Raw genomic sequence first — 18,799 nt, forward strand, 5'->3', positions numbered from 1 at the left:
CGTGGCACATGTATCACGGTTCATGTATCATACCACCATCCTGGAACTTTTCCATGAATTGCATTGATTTCGCTTAAAACTGCAACAATCTCTTCATTTATTGCATTTGCCTCTTGCATTTGTTCCTTACGAAATTTACAATCTCGAGCATAATGTCCCACTTTTCCACACACAAAACAACCTTTAGGTTTCTTTATGGTTTGGAAAGCCTTTTTAAATTTTCCTTGAACCCTCTTCGGACCCGAAATTTTTTCTTTATTCTTCTTGGGATGATTTGATTTTTTCACCATGTTGGCTTTAGATATGCCAATATCATTCTCCACCTTGTTGTCTCTTGACCTTGATTCTTCTTCTATCCGAAGATGTTTTTGGATTTCCTCCAATGTAAAATCTTCGGATTTGTGAAGAATCCTATTCCTATAGTTTTTCCAACTTGGTGGTAATTTTGCTATAATTGCACCAACTTGAAAAGACTCAGGAATGTCAATTTTGACAACTCTCATTTTATTCACAATAATTTGTAATTCATGAATTTGGGGTAAAATAGGTTTATCATCAAACATCTTAAAATCAAAATATTTAGAAATAAGAAATTTTTTCGTACCTTCTTCTTCAGCCTTATATTTAAATTCTAGAGCATTCCAAATATCTTTGGCAGAACGAGTATCCATATAGAGATCATACAATCGATCAGACAATGCATTTAAAATATGACCTCTACAAATAAGTTCATCTTCTTCTCTCTTCTTTCTTTCATCCTTTAATTCATTAGTATCTTCTTCGCTTGGTTCAGGAATTGATTTCAGTGTAGGATCAAGAATATAAAACACTTTCAAAGCAGTTAAAAGAAATTTCAGTTTGTCTTGCCAACGAGTAAAATTAGTACCATCAAAACGATCTAATTTCACCAAATCTTGATTCATCAATTTAATTGTTGCCATAGTAGTCTCGGTCTCCATCAAGCTATTGCTTTAAGATTGTTAGAAAAATTTAGTAATACAACAAATTAATATAGGGATTGTAGAGACTTGAAACGTGTATTTAAATACACTTTCCTTAAAGCAATATTTGCTCCCTCTCCACTTGAGATTACTTATAGGTTATGAGCAAATTGCCTCCCAAGATATGACAAGCCTTATGTAAATCTGCACAAAGTAATATGTGAAGATTTACTTAAGGAGCACAAGAACAATCAAGATTTGGCTAAGAGTTTATTATAGAATAAAAAGATATTTCTGATTTTCTAAGTGAAGTGTTCTCTTGTTAATTCTCTTATTTATAAAGAATGAGACAACTTTTATGAAAGTTTGCAACCTTTCATAAAAGTAGTTAAAGTTGTAGAGATACATCTTCTTAATTTGAAATAAAACTTATAATTCAAATACAAAAACTAGTTGTAGAGATACATCTTCTTAATTTGAAATAAAACTTATAATTCAAATACAAAAACTAGTAGACATATATTTAAAATTCAAATGTTATTTTCAAACTAAAGTATATTCAAATTAAATTAACTTTACAAAACAAATTGTTCATATTTTTCAACACTCTATTCTTTGGGGAAATACTAATTCAAAAGAAAAAAATGAGAGTGAGCCTTAACCATTGTTAGCGTACAATTCTTTCCAATCGAAAAGCCAATTGATATTCAATATAACGTTTAAGGGAGTCACTTTCTGATAGTCTTTTTCGCCCCAACTTATGATCATTGCAAGTTTCTTGTGTGTGTTAACGTAGTTTCTTGTGTGTGTTAAGGTAGGTTTGTTAAGATGTAAAAAAGACACATGTTTTTGTATTTGGCTTATTAGTAGAAACTAAAAATAACTTTAAGAAGTCTATTTGTAGTCACACTCATACCTAGATGGCATTCAAAGGAAGTTTTACAGCTAACACGAGAACTGCGAAGCCTAACTGTAGCTAAAAGTGTAACAGTGGTACATAAGTTATACAATGTAATTCAAAAAAAAATTAAACAATAATAAATCTTGTCGTTTTAAAATAAAGGTGATATAAGAATCACACTTGGTAAAAACAAGGTTCAACTTTGACGTTTTAGCCAGAAGAACCCAACCATAAGGAGAAATTTTATTCGTCCTTCCATTTTGGTCTCTCCCCCAACCCTCCGCTGATGTGGCGACATATTACTTGAGTGTGGAGCAATTGGAGAGAGAATAGTGAGAAAATATACTCAGTGATACGTCGCCACATCAGCGGAGGGCGGGGGAGGGAGGGAAATGGAGGGATGGATGGATATACTTTTTGTTTCTTTTCTCAAATGGTTTCTTCGTATCTAGGGTTTACAATCTAATAACTAGATTGAAAATATTTAAACTTTCAACAAAAAATAGATATAAAATATTTAAAAGTTGGATGATCCAACGGCTAGGAAAACAAGAACACTCCCGCCATTATTCATCATTAACTTAACAGCTAAACATATTTCGGAACGAAGAAGATGACTAAGGAACAACTTTGCATCTCTTTATTGAAGGATTGCAAAACCCTAAACAATCTGAAGCAAATCCACACTTTTGCATTCAAATCTGGACTTCAGAACGATCCATTTATCGCTGGTAAACTTCTCCTTCTCTCTTCTATATCCATTGTTAATGCTCTTGATTACGCTCGCCATTTTTTTCATGAAATCAAATCCCCTGATATATTCATGTATAATACACTAATTAGAGGAATATCTGAATCTGAATCACCCCAGAACTCTCTATTTACATACATGGGTATGCTTCGAAAATCCACCCCATTACCTGATAGTTATTCATTTGCTTTCCTTCTCAAAGCTTCTGCAAATTATAAGTCTGTAAATGCTGGAATTCAGATTCATTGTCAATCTTTGATTCATGGATTAGACACCCATCTCTTTGTTAGGACTACTCTAGTTAGTATGTATGCTGAATGTGGGTGTATAATATCTGCTCGAAAGGCGTTCGATGAATTGTCTCAACCAAATGTTGTTGCTTGGAATGCTATTGTTACTGCTTGTTTTAGATGTGAAGATATAAAGGGTGCTGAGATATTGTTTAATCAGATGCCTTTTCAGAATTTGACGTCGTGGAATTTGATGCTTGCTGGGTATATGAAATCGGGGGAGTTAGAATCTGCGAAAAGAACTTTCACTGATATGCCAGCAAAAGACCCGGTTTCTTGGAGCACTATGATTGTTGGGTTTGCTCAAAATGGGAATTTTGATGAAGCTTTTGGGTTTTTTCGAAACTTGTTGCAGGTTGGGCTGAGGCCAAGTGAGGTCAGCTTGACCGGGGTTCTGTCAGCGTGTGCACAAGCCGGTGCATTTGAGCTTGGGAAAATCTTACATGGGTATATCGAAAAGGCAGGGCTTGATCGAATTGTTTCTGTGAGTAATGCACTTTTGGATACATATTCAAGATGCGGAAATGTAGACATGGCTCGTTTGGTCTTTGATAGGATGATGGAAAGAAAGAGTTTAGTTTCTTGGACTTCGATGATGGCGAGTTTTGCGATGCATGGGTATGGTGAAGATACAATAAAGCTCTTTTCTGAAATGGAGCAATCGGGAATTAGGCCCGATGGGATTACCTTCATTTCACTTCTATATGCTTGTAGCCATGCTGGATTAATAGAACAAGGAGTCAGGTATTTTCATAAGATGAAAGATACGTACGGGATTGAACCATCTATAGAGCATTACGGATGTATGGTTGATTTGTATAGTAGGGCTGGTTTATTAAACCAGGCCTACGAGTTTGTTATAAAAATGCCGATTGAGCCAAATGCCATTATTTGGAGGACACTACTTGGTGCATGTAGTATTCACGGGGAAGTCCAATTAGCAGAGAAAGTGAAAGAGACACTTTATGCATTAGATCCCGACAATTCCAGTGACCATGTTTTGTTATCAAACATTTATGCCGTAGCCGGGAAGTGGAACGACGTAGGAGCTGTGAGAAGGTCAATGACTGATCGGAAAATCAAGAAGGATCCTGGTTGGAGCATGATTGAAGTTGACAAAGTTATGTATAGTTTTGTTGTTGGTGAAACACTGAATGGGGTTAAAGAGGAAGCACACGAGAAGTTAGCAGAGATTATGTTAAGAATTAAAGTCGAAGGAGGTTATATACCAGAAGTTGGGACTGTTCTTCACGATATCGAAGATGAAGAGAAAGAAAATGCAGTTTCACTTCATAGTGAAAAGCTTGCAGTTGCTTTTGGTATTGCTAGATTATGTACTGGAAGCTTGATAAGAATTCTGAAGAATTTGAGAGTTTGTAGAGATTGTCATACTGTGATGAAGCTAATTTCGAAGGTCTATAAAAGGGAGATTGTTGTGAGAGATCGAAATCGTTTTCATTTATTCCAAGATGGAAATTGTTCATGTAGAGATTATTGGTAACGAATTTGAGGCCTTCGCGAGAAGTAGTGGATTTCATGACTCTGTGATCAAGTCATAGACATCCGAAGTTCTTGACCGGTGGTCCAATAGTCACAGAAATGAACAAGAGAGTCTTAATGGTGTAGAACTGTAGATATCACACCAGTCAAGTACTCGAAGATTGTTCAATAAAGCAGAGAAGTTGATTGACAGAAACAGCGAAGAGGTTGCTAGGGCCATTACTGTCCGGTACACCAGACTTGTTAAAGTTCATCAACATACAACGATTTGAAGAACTACAAGATTACTTGTGCGAAAAGAAGCTCTGAAAGGTTGAATTAGGGTTTCTTTGATCATCTCAGAGAAGGTTTTCAGTTTTAGAACCAATGTCAAAGATCAGTTTGAAAGAGGGCTTCAGACTGACATGGACACAGCTCAAGAAGCCCAAATGAGGTCACATCTCTTGACAGTAAACCAATTTTTTTAATCTGAATTGAATTACTCATCCACTTCTTCTGATTCCTTCATAAGATCTACTAGTCATAATTTATGGTGTTTCAGTCATGTTCTCTAAGGGCACATGATAAGACATGAACTATTTGAAGTAAAGAATTTTGTTCCTGATTGAAGCTCGATAAATATGCTGTGATACTCATAATTTTTTAAATGAGAAATGTTAGGGAACAAGAAAAATAAGGTGGTCTCTGGGCAGAAACCCTACGGGGCTTGCCGTAATTCGTGTTTCAGTGGGTCATAATCATCAGAAGCGTTTGTTCCTGAATCTGTCTGATTTTTTTTATGTTCCCTAGCATTTTTCTTTTCAAATAGATTAACATCTCATGAAGCATTTGTAATCACTATGGGCTATTATTAATGACTTGAACGAAAACCAAAGAAAAGGAAAAAAACCTAACCCTCACAAAGAACCCCTAACAAAAGTAAGACTCGTGTTTTCAGGAAAATATAAAATTTGTCTCAGTCTATATGGACAAAATGTCGATCTAGATCGCGATTAAAATATGATGATGTAAGATTTCAATGTGAAATGTTGAATTAAGAGTAAAGTTTAACGAACATTCTGAAGATCTCAATTTTGTGGTTGCATTCTGTTCAAATTCTTAATCAAAACTTTTCTTAATTGTATGGAGTGTGCCCCCATCACTTCCGACATAAATTAAATTATTAATTAATTTACTCTGTTAATTAATTAAAAAATTAGAGAGAGGTCACCAACTAACCAACCAAACCTTCCATACAAACATGGAAAGGGGAACTGAATTCTTCTCCCTAATCTATAATTCCGTTCCTTGAAAGGAAAGTAACCAAAGAGATATAAGTGAGAGAAGAAAATTAAGAAAACATTAACAAATAATTAAAAAGTTAATTAAGATGATGACTAGGACTTTACTTTCCCCTAAACTCACCAACCAAATCCCCAATTCGTAACAACATTATCTCCAACAAGATTTTGCTCCCCAAGTAAAACACTATTATATGAATTATTAAGTTAAAAAATGATACCTAAAGCATTAATTAAACCACTCCAAACCTTTAAACTAATCAAAATGTTACTTAAAGTTGTTAATCTCATGATTATTGTTGCATAGACTAATTAATCTCAATTACCCAAAGAGGAAAAACAAGATTTGAAACATAATAAAAAAACTATAATTAAATTCTCAAATAGTAAACATGAATAATTACAGTAGTGATGAACTTGGATTAATTCCTCTCCTCTCTCACGTATTTTTCTTTTGTTTCGGGTGACATGGAACACGTGTGATTTTTAAGTCTATCATGTGGACCTAGCTCTGATACCATATTAAGTTTGTGGACATCCAACTCAAAACCAATTGGCTATGAATGGAGAGAACCTATACATTATATTCTTGGTTGCTAATGACTCCTTCTCCAATGTGAGACTATTCCACCATCAGTTTCAGTTCTGTAAGGAAAGTAACATTCCATCAAAGTAATTCAAAATTTTAAGAAAGAAGAAGAAGAAATCAAAATAAACCCACATGACTAACAAATTTGATCTACCAAAAAAGAAGATTTTGAACTAATAAATTTCAATTTTCTTTCTTCTCTTCTCATCTCAAAACTAAGTAATAAAACATAATTAAGAGATAAACAAGTACTAATCAAATTAATAAACAACATCCTCTTTGTTTCTCTCTCTCTCTCTCTACAAGACTCTCTCTATATGTTTGATAATCAAGAAGAAGAAGAAAAACCATTAGTAACAACATGAGAACTACTAGTACCATTAAAATCTCTCTTACCAAAAGTATATTTATTATTATGCATCCAAACCTTCAAAACATTTTTCCCAATCCCAACTTCATTACAAAATTCTTCAACAATTCCTTCATCTCTCTTCTGTATCTTCCATCCAACCTTTTCTGAAAAACAATACATCTTTTCCTTCTGTTCTTGACTAAATTTTGACCTAAATCTCTTCCTTCCACCATTACCCATAATTGGATTTGATTTTGTCATTTTAGTTGATGGTCTAGATAGACCAGCACTCAAAGCAAGCAACATATGAGGTGCTGATGATTGGTAGTAAGTTGGTGAAATTGGTGGTGGGGAAATTGAATTTGTTGGGCTTTGATCTTTAGTTGGTGTGGGTATTTGGTGATGAGCTTGAAAATCAATGATTTGGGTAGCGGCGCCACCACCACCACCACCACCACAACCTTCTTTGGGTTCACGTCGGTGGAAATTCCGGTGGCACCCACAAGCAGAGCATTTTAATGAAGTTGGATCTGTAGCAGTAGCTGTTGATAATGGCATAAACTCCCCACATCCATCTAAAGCATGACCACCTAAACTTGCAGCATGATTTTTAAGACATTCTTTATACACCACCACCCTTGGGGTTGTCAGCTGGTGGTTCTGGTGGTGGTGGTGGTTCTTGAGTGAGCCATTTGTGAAGGATAAGATTTTGGAGTGATGGTGATGGTGGTGGTCGGTGGTGGGTTTAGTAGGAGGTGTTTCAGTATCAGTTTCAGGAGTGGTGGTAGTGGGGGTTGGAGTGGTGGTGGGTGGTGGTGATGTTAGATATGGGTTTGAAGGAGTTAGAGTAATAGTTGTTAAATCAGCCATGGTTGAAAAGAAACATTAAGATTTTTTTTTCTTTTCTAGTTTTAGGAATTAGGGTTTAAGAAGGTGAAATTTTGGAAGTTTTTATGATTTGGGTGGTTTGGTGATGAGATGGGAGAAGGAAGATTAGGGTTTCTTTTTATTTTGTTCTTTTTAGCTCAAACAATTTAGAATGGTAGAAGAAATGATGAATGGGTTTGATGAGACAAGACAAAGATGGTTAGAGGGGATAATGGATTGAATGTGCTCAAAATGGTTTAAAAGAAAATCTTGATTATGTCTATAATGGATGAGATTGAGGTGTTAAAATAGGAATTAGGAAAATAATTAGTTAGACAGGTGGCAATTATTTGATTGGTCAATTTCTTTCATTTTGACCTTTTGAGACCGACTAGAATAATTTGTCCAATTTGCAGTTTTGGCCTCCAAACCGACTATTATGTAAGTTAATTATAACTTGTCATTCTTTTTTTCTTTTTTTCTTTTTTTCAATTTTACTATATCTTTTCAAATTTTTGTTGTCCTCTTTTCTTTCTCTCTGTTCTTTACAATCCCCCAAACTAGTCTCGTGGCCAGAGAAGGTCAGACGACCCCATTCTAGCAAGTCACTCTTTCTCACTCCTTTCATGCATGTTACATATATTCTTTTTCTTTTTTACGTCTCTTACTTGGCAATTGGGGTAACCAACCAAAGGGCAGTGATATTCTGACATAGTTTTTCCGTACATAAGCATATTGATCTCCACTTCAATCATTAGATTTGAACTCCTGTCGAGAACAAGAGCTTCTCTCATGTCTTTCATAATAATCTTCATTAAAATCTTCACTTTTCTCTCTTTCTAGACTATTACATCTTACAAACTTCGTCATCGGTTAAGACTTTAGTTATAGAGATGGAGAGAAAAAGGAGAGAGTGAAAGAAAGACGAGGATTAATACGTAAATGAATTATCGGAATGATCGAGATACATCCGGAAAGAAAAAGAGAGTTTGAAATTAATGGGTAACGAAGATAGAAAAAAATGACAAATTAATAGATAAAATGGTCAATTTTGGAGCTAACTTAGTTAGTTGGATGTATATGGGGGCCTATTTTCTAGTTTTCACAAATTGGGGTCTAAAAGTGGAGTTATCCATTTGATTGTATTTATTGAATCTTAATTTGTGTTGTTAAGTTTCTGACACCCATGAGGGTTAGTTTTGTTGGATGTAATAAATCCCACTACCCAGACCAGACCATTTTAACCAGGGGATGGGATATTGGATATTGGGATAGATCTCAACCCTATTTCGACCACCATCCTTTAATTATCGATCAAATATTATTCAAATCTAATATGAATACATCGGATAACAATCTTCAAATACGACTATCTAGGATTCAAAATACTTCCTCGTATCAAATTCGAGCTCGGATTGATTACTGGCTTTTGAACATCCATTGACAAACTTGATTTCAAAGCGAGGAAACTTAAGGAAAATCAACTTGTTGTGGGAAAGCATGTCATATGGAACTATGGAAGAACCGAAAGCATTGGATCAAGTTTGTCCTACCTAATTGTGCAATATCGTTACATGCTTTCAGTATAAATTTGATCTTTGACTTGGTTTGTCCTTCGACCCGCCAGTATAACCAAAATGCTTAAATACTTATTTAGTTTAAATTTGCAGTATAAACCAAGTTATATAATCTTCTGAACAATGTGTCGTGGAACTAACAAATTCTTCTATTTAGAGAGATAACATTTTCTTATGACACTTGAAATTAACTGAATATTTACTTAAATTGTCTCGATTTTGCAGCCTAAACATAAATTAAACGATACAAATTTTTGTTATTGAGCATTACTTAAATACGTAGGAGGAGTTTAAAGGCGGTCCCTTGTACGTGTTAAACACGTCTCCATCTAGATGAACTTGAGAGAGAGTTTGTGAGGGGAGGAGGCCCTTCAATTCAAAATTTCCCCAAACTAATATTCATATCACATGGGAGTATAACAAAAGATGGACGGGTAAATATGTTTTGAGATCATAGGTCCCCTACCAAATGGAATTGCCATTACTCATTTCAAGAGGAATACTTTACTAGTTTGATAATAAAAACGATTGATATTTTTTCTCTAAATAAACTCCTCCAGCATTTGAAGATTATGATAAGAGATTTTTTTTTTGTTGCAAGCAAGATAATGATAAGGTTGACAAAAGCTTTGATGAATATCTTTTGAGGCACACGCGGAAAGATACAAATGGGATAATCTTAGGATAGGGGTTTAATTACTTTTTCTTATGCCATTTTTTCCTTTTTTTTTCATCCCATATGATTTATATTGTTCACATGCACAATTTTTGGTACAATATTGAACCATTACGAGATATGAGTATTGTTTTTGGTTTACTTTTTTTTGTTGTCTAGATTCCCCGAGTTATTTGATTAAACTATCAAGTCATAGCTTCTCAACCATCTCATTTGCTTAGTGTCTTAAAATTGTAAAGAATTTTTTTTTTTGTTGTTGAGATAAATTGTAAAGAACTTAATTCTTTTTGTTTAATATTCGAAAAGACAGAAACTAGTGTATTTGATGTAACTAAAAGTCAACAACTCTTTGGTGGAGCGGTAATTTCACCTTTAGAAGTCAATGATTTGAGTACGCTGACAATTCAAAAAGATGTAAGGAAAAGAAAATAAAGATGTAGGTTGGGCATACTAGATGTGGGTCCGATGGAGTACAACCCTTAGTTTAATTTCGCGGGGCATCCATGCCTTGTCGTGGAAAAATTCTTGGGCAGTTTTATTGACGCCCTTGTTCTTTTAATAACGTCTCTCCCATCCCCCTGACTCTGATCAATTTGCTTGGGCCACCCCATTGTATTAGCACTCATGCTCCCCTTTGAATCGATGGAGTCAAATCGATTTTAGTTAACAAAGATTGGTTTGTCCTTCCAATTTCATCTCCAGTTAGCACTCTCTCGCCACTTTGAAGTCAGTGGGGTTAAGTTGTTTTTGGTTTAGAAAATTGGTTTAACCCAACCGATTTTGGTTCTTTATTAATGTGGTAGGGTTCAACCGATTATGCAAACCAAAACCGGTTTGAACCCACCGACTCTGTTACCGAAAAATGGTCCAAACTTACAGTTTTAACCCTGATAGATCATTCTTCAAACATATGCACTTTCTTATAATCAACCAAATAAAACAAATACATTAAAGTTCACTGTAGTTAAGAGTAACTTATTGTAATAGGATATGTGATATACGTGACGGATCGTATAGGCCAAGATCCGACGATCAAGCTAACCAGGATATTAGAAGATATGGAAGCTATAATTTCTTATATCAGGATATCTCTTGTAACTATATAACGGAAATAATAGAATGATAGTATCTAGTTTCCTAGTTTAGTAAGGAGAAATTAGGAAGCCCCAAACTCTAATATTTCTATAAATAGGAGAGGATTCCAGGAATTAAATTATCGAATTATGTCTGACCATTGTAACCGATCAACCTCACAATTGTATGTGGTGATTATTAGTAAAGAAATTACTCTTCGTGGATGAAGGTCGCGATTATCCAACTGAACCACGTTATATTATCGTGTCACTATTTAAATTTATATCTCTAATTATTATATAATCGTGATTTTAACATGGTATCATGAGCAGGTTAATGTTCCTGATTTAAGCTTCCGCAAAATTTCTAACTTTTTTTTTTTCGTTCGTTGTGACAAAATAATCAATCAATTACTTTGACAAAATTTTTTTTAATTCCCAAGTTATTCTTGTGACTATCAAATTCCAACGAGTTTTTTTTTATTCTTTATGATTAATCATCGGTTCATAACTTTCATCAAGTATTTGAGATTATCGGATTGTAAGGAGAAGAAGTGTGCTATTAACCAATCGAGGGTGTGTGCTTTAATAACTTCCCACAATTCTTTTTAAGGAAAGACAAGTTGGGCTTTAGGTTGTAGATAAGGCCCATATACCCAAAAATTAACTTAAGAAAGTGATTTTTTAAAGGCGCCAATGCACCAAAGTAATTTAACCTTAAAGTAAGAAAATTGGAGCAAAAGTTATCAAACCAAGTGCAAATTAGAATAAGAAATTAAGGAAATCCATTGAGTGCCACAGTGCCACTCTCATATTTGGGTATATAACAAAACAAACAACAATACCCAAAGTAGGAGCGTCGGATTTGCCATTACATCAAAGAAGGATCAATAACTAAAATCAAAATCACAACAACAGCAATAAGAGGCCGATCGATAAACAATGACACAGCCGATTGAAAAAATAAATAAAAACAATTGCAAAGACAATTTCTCTTACTACCAAATACCAACTAACTGATTAGCACAAATCATAGTAAGTCAACATTGGATGTGGGACTAAAAATAATCAAGGGCATTTTGGCCTGCCTTGTTGGGTCTTCCAATTGTTGTAGCAAGGGCATACAGCTTTGTTGCCATAGAAGCCTGGAGGGACGCACTGGCAAGTCTTGCAACAATATTGGCAGAAGAACATGCATGGCTTCTTGTGTGATGTCTTGCTACACCTTGTTAAACAGCGCCCATAGCATTCTGCACATTTACATTTTTTCATCACTTCCCATTTTTTTTTTTAATATTTTCTATATTCACAAAGTGAGTATTCTTTAATTTTAAAATGCATTATTTGGATCGGAACAATGTATATTCTACTATTCGACAATGTTGTACTTCATCGTAAAGAAAAAGAAAGTAATTAGAATGGAAACTTACGGGAGGGTTTCACGCTTCCTGGTCCATAATACGGTTTCTATTCATATCAATTGTCAAAAAAAACAATGTTAGTTCTAGAATAAGTTTTGGTGGATATATCAAGGAACAAAAAATCAGTCATTTGAATTAAATTTTTTTTCCTAATGAATTAGTAGAAATAATAGAGAAAACTTACCGTTGTATATGTAGCCGCCGACACCTGCATTTGTATGAAGGAATAAATTTTAGAAAAGAGACTAATATGATAATTACCAAATTATTTCGTAAATTCATGTTCATAACTAAGGCTAAAACAGTGTTTGTGGAGCTTTAGTCACCAACTTGTAAAGTGGGTTTTCATTGTCATCAGATTTGACAGCTGAATTTTTTATCATAAGAGCATCTCCAATGCAAGACTCAATCTTAAAATCTTAAGTGCCACCTAGGACTTTAGAGTTTTTTTTGAGAAAAAACCTCTCCAATGCAAAACTCAATTGAGATCTTAAGTTGATGTGGAAGCATTAAGTTTTAAGATGTCTCAACTAGAAACTCTATTTTTAAGATCTCTTTTGAGAGTCTTAAGTGTCCTAGTCATCAAATTTAATTTTTGAACCAATAGAAAGCTTTTCTTTCTCAACCACTTTTTCCTATTAAATGTATGTATGACATGTGTATCTATTAGAGTTTTTTAGAGTGTTGCATTGGAGAAGGACTTGAATTAGAGACACTCAAGTTAGCCACATAGGAAAGAGAATCTCAATTGAGACTCAATACATAAGCCAAATAGAATTTTTTTTAAGTTTTGCATTGGAGATGCTCTAAGGATTAAGTATATAAGATCAACCCAACTTGTTGGCTGTACCTACTTGTTTATTAAGACGTCTAGATTACAACTGTGGTCTCGTCAATGGAAATTAAGATCCACATGTTACTACACAACTACCGTGAATTTCACTATAACGGAGCACTAAGCAGGGGAAATGAACTTGTGACGCTTTTGGGCCTTTGCAGTAGTCAGGGGCTGAGACCGTGGGATAGAAAATGAGACAACGTACAAAATCTTGGAAGAGAAAATATAAACGAGTTGGTTTTACCTGAGCGGATTCGAGCATGGAAATGGCCACGAAAGCCAATATCATGAGTGCTACTATCTTCGCCATTGACGCCATATCTTGAGAAAAAACCCTTATACGTAGAAGAAAGCAAGAAAGAAAGTATCAGTTTGATTTGAGATTTGTCTGGGGATTGCTTCGACTATAAATACAAGATATATGGTTAGAGGATCACTAAATTATTATTATTATAGTACTAAACCTATTTGCACTACCACTTTACCTCCCAACATTACAACATCTTATACTTAAATGTCATTAAAAAATTAAAATTATCGCGAACAACAATGAGATCGAGTAGATAACAATAAACTGTCAAATAAGGAGAAAATGTGGATGTAAATGTAGTAATGATTAAGTAAATATGATAGTACCTCCTATATAATATTGTGCATTAACCCAATCATCCAACTTATCTAAATGTATAGTTCTTTAGAAAAAAAAAACTAAAAGTATAGTTACATATTGTTTCTTTAGGTTTTTAGTCCACAAATGGTAGAAAGACAACAATTGTCTACCCTAGTATCTTATTCATCATTTACTGTCCTTATAAAATTTGATCGATTGTGATTGTGAAGCTATCAATTCTATTATTCCTCTCAACTCGATCAATTTTTATATGAAAAATAACAATTTAATATTATGGCATCATGTGGAGGTGACGAATGACGATTGCAGTCACGTAACTTTTCACTACTAAACGTACTATGCTATCTATAATACTATACTTGCTATAGTATATATATATATATATATATATATATATATGAGGTCAATGCAAAAGCACATGGGACATTGTGGCCGGACACATTAACCACCTTTGTATAACTATACCTTAACTTAATTACATTTTATGTTTGACTGATTTCTATACCTTCACATGGGAATCATGCCATCATTTATTCCACATGGGAAGGGGAACCTAGAGAGAAGTAAGAGAAGAAAAGAAAGGAGAAAGAAGAGCAAGAGAAGAAGAACAAAAAAAAGAACAAGAGACAGAAAGAGGAATATTTTTAGAAGATCTTCGAAGAAACTATATCTTCAATATTTTGAATTTTTCTTGATCGTCGGATCTCGTCTTATCGATTCATTACGTACATACACGTGTTACACACGTATATTATTTCTGGAACTCATCTTGACCGCAGGATCTCTTTTTTATGATCCGTCTTTATATCACGTATCCTATTATAGTTTCCTATTTTTCTTAGTAGAGAATTATTAATTTTATCAGTGTTATATTTTTAGGTACTTTTCTAAGTTTTAGATTCTAATATTTTATTCATTTCGAAGTTGTTATTAAATTTTGATTAGGCTTCGGAAACTAGTATTTTATTCTTTAGAAGTTGATAATTAGAGTTTATTTAGATGTAGAAAACTCCTAATGCTGTATAAAGGGCAGTTGTTAGTTGTTTAGTTCATCAAGTGTTGATCAATAAAATTAAGTCTTAGTTTAATCTTGTTAGTTTCAAATTTTATAAGTCTTAGATGGAGATTTAAAGCCTTTTTGTGTGTTTCACAAGTTTTAGACGAAGATCTAATACTTTTCGAGTTTTCCGCTGCGTCAGTTGGCATCAAGAGCGAGGATTTCGTCTGGTTCGATATCATCTACGCGAACATCACTTTAGAACACATCGATGAATTTGCCAAAGATGCATCTAATGTTGGTTTAACAAAAAATAAATCTTCCACATTATTTTTCTATTACCAATTTTGTTATCAATCAATATGGAGAAACATTATCATGGTATCAATCTTTCAATGCAAGTGCATCCATGTGGAGGTTATAATGAGTACAAGATGAAGACAGAATTACCAATCTTCGATAGATATTTGCCTATAAAAGGAAGAACGCAACAGTTTCAACATTATGTTAACAATTCAGGAGATGAAGGTACTAATTTCTCAATTCAAGTATACTCACATAGAAACTATGATGAGTACGAGATCAATGAACAGATACCAATCTTTGATGGGTATTTACCTATAGAAGACTTCATTGATTGGTTAGATAAGGTCGAATGACAAGTCAATATGTCGACTATTATTCTCAATGAGCAGATAATTAAAATTAGGGTTAATTCCGTTTTGGCCCCCGATTTGTGACCAACTGGCCGTTTTGGCCCTCAATTGTGTCCGGCAGTTCGTTTTGGCCCCAAAAAATTCCTAAATGGCCCCAAATTTTTTCAACCTCCCAATTTTACCCCCATGGCATTTCTGTAATTATCTTTTTTTTCTTTTTCTTTGTCCACCTCATCTAACAATCACCACATCACTCTGTCCACCTCACCCTTCTTCTCCGGCGAAAGGTGGCCGGCCGGAATAAAAAATTCCGGCCGGCCACCTTTACCAAAAAAAAAAAAAAAATTTCTTCATCTTCTTCATTTCTCTCTCTTCTTCATCTCCTTCTTTCTCTCTCTTCTTCATCTCCTTCTTTCTCTCTCTTCTTCATCTCCTTCTTTCTCTCTCTTCTCTCTCTCTCCTCTTCTTTCTTTCTTCTTCCTATTTCTCTCTAACCCCTCTCTCTTCTCTCTCTATAACTCCGGCGAAGGGGCGGAGCCCCTTCGCCGGAGAACCAGACCTTGAAGGTCTGGTTGTAGAAACCAGACCTTCAAGGCCTGGTTGTAGAAAGAAGAGAGAGGGGTTAGAGAGAAAGAAGAAGAAGAGAGATAAAGAAGAAGAGGAGAGAGAAAGAAGGAGATGAAGAAGAGAGAGAAAGAAGGAGATGAAGAAGAGAGAGAAATGAAGAAGATGAAGAAATTTTTTTTTTTTTTTTTGGTAAAGATGGCCGGCCGGAATTTTTTATTCCGGCCGACCACCTTTCGCCGGAGAAGAAGGGTGAGGTGGACAGAGTGATGTGGTGATTGTTAGATGAGGTGGACAAAGAAAAAGAAAAAAAAGATAATTACAGAAATGCCATGGGGGTAAAATTGGGAGGTTGAAAAAATTTGGGGCCATTTAGGAATTTTTTGGGCCAAAACGAACTGCCGGACACAATTGGGGGCCAAAACGGCCAGTTGGTCACAAATCGGGGGCCAAAACGGAATTAACCCTTAAAATTATTGCTTGTAAACTTAACGGGATTGACGCGGATTGGTGAGATCAATTACAACGTCTAAGAATGAGACAAGGAAAGACACCCACCTGGAGTTGGTCGTCTATGAAAAAGAACCTGAAGGAGAGGTTCTTACCTCCTAATTATCAACAACACTTGTTCAGGATATACCAGAACTGTAGATAAGGGTTGCGTTCAACGAGTGAGTACTATGAGGAGTTTTCAAGATTGGCCCAAAGAAACAATATGGAAAACATTACAGAATATGAAGTTATTGTAGCAAATCACTTTCTAAACGGATTAAAATTTAGTTTGCAAGAAAATGTGGGGATAGTTAGAGTATGGACTATTGAAGATGTGTAGAACTTGGCCCAAAATATCGAAGCTCGGGAGCGGGGCTATGGGAACTTTGGATTTCGAAGGGAATAACAACCTCGCTTAAATATAAAAAAGGTAAAAATAACTCACTTAGAGAATGTTAAACCACCACGAGTTGTGACCATAGACAATTCAAATAATATTATTCATGAAACAAAATCCGACATTATTATGTTCACGAAAAAGTCTCATAATATTAATTTACACGATGAGGGATTTGTTTCCAAAGAAGTTGTTCAAGAAATTGAAGTTGTTTAGAAAGTTGAGTCAAAGGAAGTTGAATCAAAGGTGAGAAAATTCGCAAGTTAGACTTTAGTCCAAATGAAGTTCCAACATACGTAAATCCGTTTTCAGAATTTTGTGAATCTCAAATTGTTTCACATAAATTGCTAAGTACTATCGTTGGAAAGTCTTCATCGAAGTTCATAGGCTTCAATCTCTATACTCATGATTTATATAAGTTTATTTTTGGGGTGAAAAGGGAGTTTGAGTCACATTACAATTATAGACAACAGATTCTTTGTGACCTAATAAAGTCTTCAATCAAATCTGAAAGTTTGGTGGTTCCTATGCACAATTGACGAAAATGGTATATTAAAGGAGTATATTTAAGTCAATCAGTAAACTCGATGGAGTTTTTTTAAATGGAGGAGACTGATGCAGAGAGATTTTTCAGAAGATCTTCGAAGAATCTTAGATATCATTAGGTTTAGTTATTTTTGTAATTTCCTATTTTTCTTAGTAGAGAATTATTAGTTTTATATTTTTATGTAATTATCTAAGTTTTAGATTTTAGTATTTTATTTATTTAGAAGTTGTTATTAGAATTTGAATAGGCTTAGGAAATTCGTATTTTATTTATTAGAAGTTTTCTATTAGAGTTTGTTTAGATTTAGAAAACCCCTACTGCTATATAAATGGGACTTGATAGTTGTTTAGTTCATCAAGTTTTGATCAATAAAATTAAGTCTTTAGCTTAATCTTGTTAGTTTCAAGTTTTACAAGTCTTAGGCGGAGATCTAAAAACTTTTTCTGCACAAGTTTTAGACATAAATCTAATTCTTTTCTGAGGTTTCCGCTGCGTCAGAAGAGCAAGAGGAAATGAGGTCGCTAGGAAATTTGGTTGACCGACGACTTCCGTCGGAGAAGTTGATGAGGTGGCGAGAGTGATAAAGTGGAGAAGAGACGTGATGAAATGGAGGAGAGATGGATAGATGAGGTGGCTTTTATGTTTTGGAAGTTTATATAATTAATTCAATTTTGAACCCCAAGAGTAATTCCAGAAAAAGTTGAATTTCTTTCTGCCCTTAGAGGCCAAATCGAGCCGTCGGACACTTATGGGACCAAAAGGTTAGTTAGTCACAAATTGGTAGCTAAAACGGATTTAACCCATTTAAAAAAATGTAAATCGTTATAGGTATTACTAGAGTCCATTGCTAATTGAAATTGAGTAAATAAATTTCTGATAACTAGTTGTCTATCTTAATGAGCATGACTAATATTGTTAGTAGTTCATTATGGACATTACATGATACATAGGAAGATTTTATAGGCAAATGCCCTTTATTGTTAAGAGAATGATTTTGCAAGCTTGAATCCATAAGTTCATTACGACCATCTTTCGATGAAGGCAATGCTTCTTAGAATAAGAAATTAAGAGAATTCATTGAGTGCCACTTTCATATTTGGGTATATAACAAAACAAACTACAATACCCAAAGTAGGAGTCTAGGATTTGCCATTACATCGAAGAAAGATCAGAAACTAAAATGAAAATCTCAAGAACAACAATAAGAGGCCGATCGATAGACAATGACACAGCCGATTGAAGAAATAAATAAAACAATTGAGAAGACAATTTCTCTCTCTAAGAACTCCGGCGAAGGGTTCCTTCGCCGGAGTTCTTAGAGAGAGAGGAGAGAAAGAAAAAAATTTTTTTTTTTTTTTTTTTTTTAGTTTGAAGGTCGCCGGCCGGCGACCTTGTCGGAGAAGGTGATGAAGTGGCGTAACAGATGATGTGGCGTGACATGGCAGAGAGAGAAAAAGAG

General features: G+C 34.6%; 4 protein-coding genes across 4 annotated transcripts; 1 reads left to right on the top strand and 3 right to left on the bottom strand.

Moving 5' to 3' along the window:
- Positions 1-20: 20 nt before the first annotated feature.
- On the bottom strand, positions 21-1,232 carry LOC147543060 (uncharacterized). Its single transcript, XM_086635368.1, has one exon. It carries the CDS (start codon positions 957-959, stop codon positions 21-23), a length of 939 nt encoding a protein of 312 aa, XP_086491494.1. The 5' UTR covers positions 960-1,232.
- A 1,010-nt stretch (positions 1,233-2,242) lies between these two features.
- LOC147543061 (Tetratricopeptide repeat (TPR)-like superfamily protein) lies at positions 2,243-5,002 on the top strand. The gene has a single exon (XM_086636691.1). The coding sequence runs from the start codon at positions 2,456-2,458 to the stop codon at positions 4,382-4,384; it is 1,929 nt and encodes a 642-aa protein (XP_086492817.1). The 5' UTR covers positions 2,243-2,455; the 3' UTR covers positions 4,385-5,002.
- A 1,416-nt stretch (positions 5,003-6,418) lies between these two features.
- LOC147543062 (zinc-finger homeodomain protein 11-like) lies at positions 6,419-7,895 on the bottom strand. The gene has a single exon (XM_086636692.1). It carries the CDS (start codon positions 7,472-7,474, stop codon positions 6,581-6,583), a length of 894 nt encoding a protein of 297 aa, XP_086492818.1. The 5' UTR covers positions 7,475-7,895; the 3' UTR covers positions 6,419-6,580.
- Positions 7,896-11,540: 3,645 nt separating this feature from the next.
- Positions 11,541-13,924, bottom strand: LOC147543063 (gibberellin-regulated protein 5-like). Its single transcript, XM_086636693.1, has 4 exons — positions 13,301-13,924; positions 12,403-12,426; positions 12,228-12,264; positions 11,541-12,047 (listed from the first exon to the last, which is right to left on the bottom strand). Exons 1-4 carry the CDS (start codon positions 13,373-13,375, stop codon positions 11,866-11,868), a joined length of 318 nt encoding a protein of 105 aa, XP_086492819.1. The 5' UTR covers positions 13,376-13,924; the 3' UTR covers positions 11,541-11,865.
- Positions 13,925-18,799: the final 4,875 nt, after the last annotated feature.

Source organism: Eschscholzia californica, unplaced genomic scaffold, assembly GCF_041429995.1.
Source record: "Eschscholzia californica isolate CP2 unplaced genomic scaffold, dmEscCali1.0.p SCAF_4, whole genome shotgun sequence".
Taxonomy (NCBI): Eukaryota; Viridiplantae; Streptophyta; class Magnoliopsida; order Ranunculales; family Papaveraceae; genus Eschscholzia; species Eschscholzia californica.

Excerpts from the sequence above, each read along its gene's own strand:
- LOC147543061 (XM_086636691.1), top strand. The coding sequence starts at position 2,456 with ATGACTAAGGAACAACTTTGCATCTCTTTATTGAAGGATTGCAAAACC.
- LOC147543062 (XM_086636692.1), bottom strand. The coding sequence starts at position 7,474 with ATGGCTGATTTAACAACTATTACTCTAACTCCTTCAAACCCATATCTA.
- LOC147543060 (XM_086635368.1), bottom strand. The coding sequence starts at position 959 with ATGGAGACCGAGACTACTATGGCAACAATTAAATTGATGAATCAAGAT.
- LOC147543063 (XM_086636693.1), bottom strand. The coding sequence starts at position 13,375 with ATGGCGTCAATGGCGAAGATAGTAGCACTCATGATATTGGCTTTCGTG. Across the intron at positions 12,265-12,402 it reads CGGCGGCTACATATACAACG|AAACCGTATTATGGACCAGG; the intron begins GTAAGTTTTCTC and ends TGATATGAATAG. Across the intron at positions 12,048-12,227 it reads AGGAAGCGTGAAACCCTCCC|AATGCTATGGGCGCTGTTTA; the intron begins GTAAGTTTCCAT and ends GTAAATGTGCAG.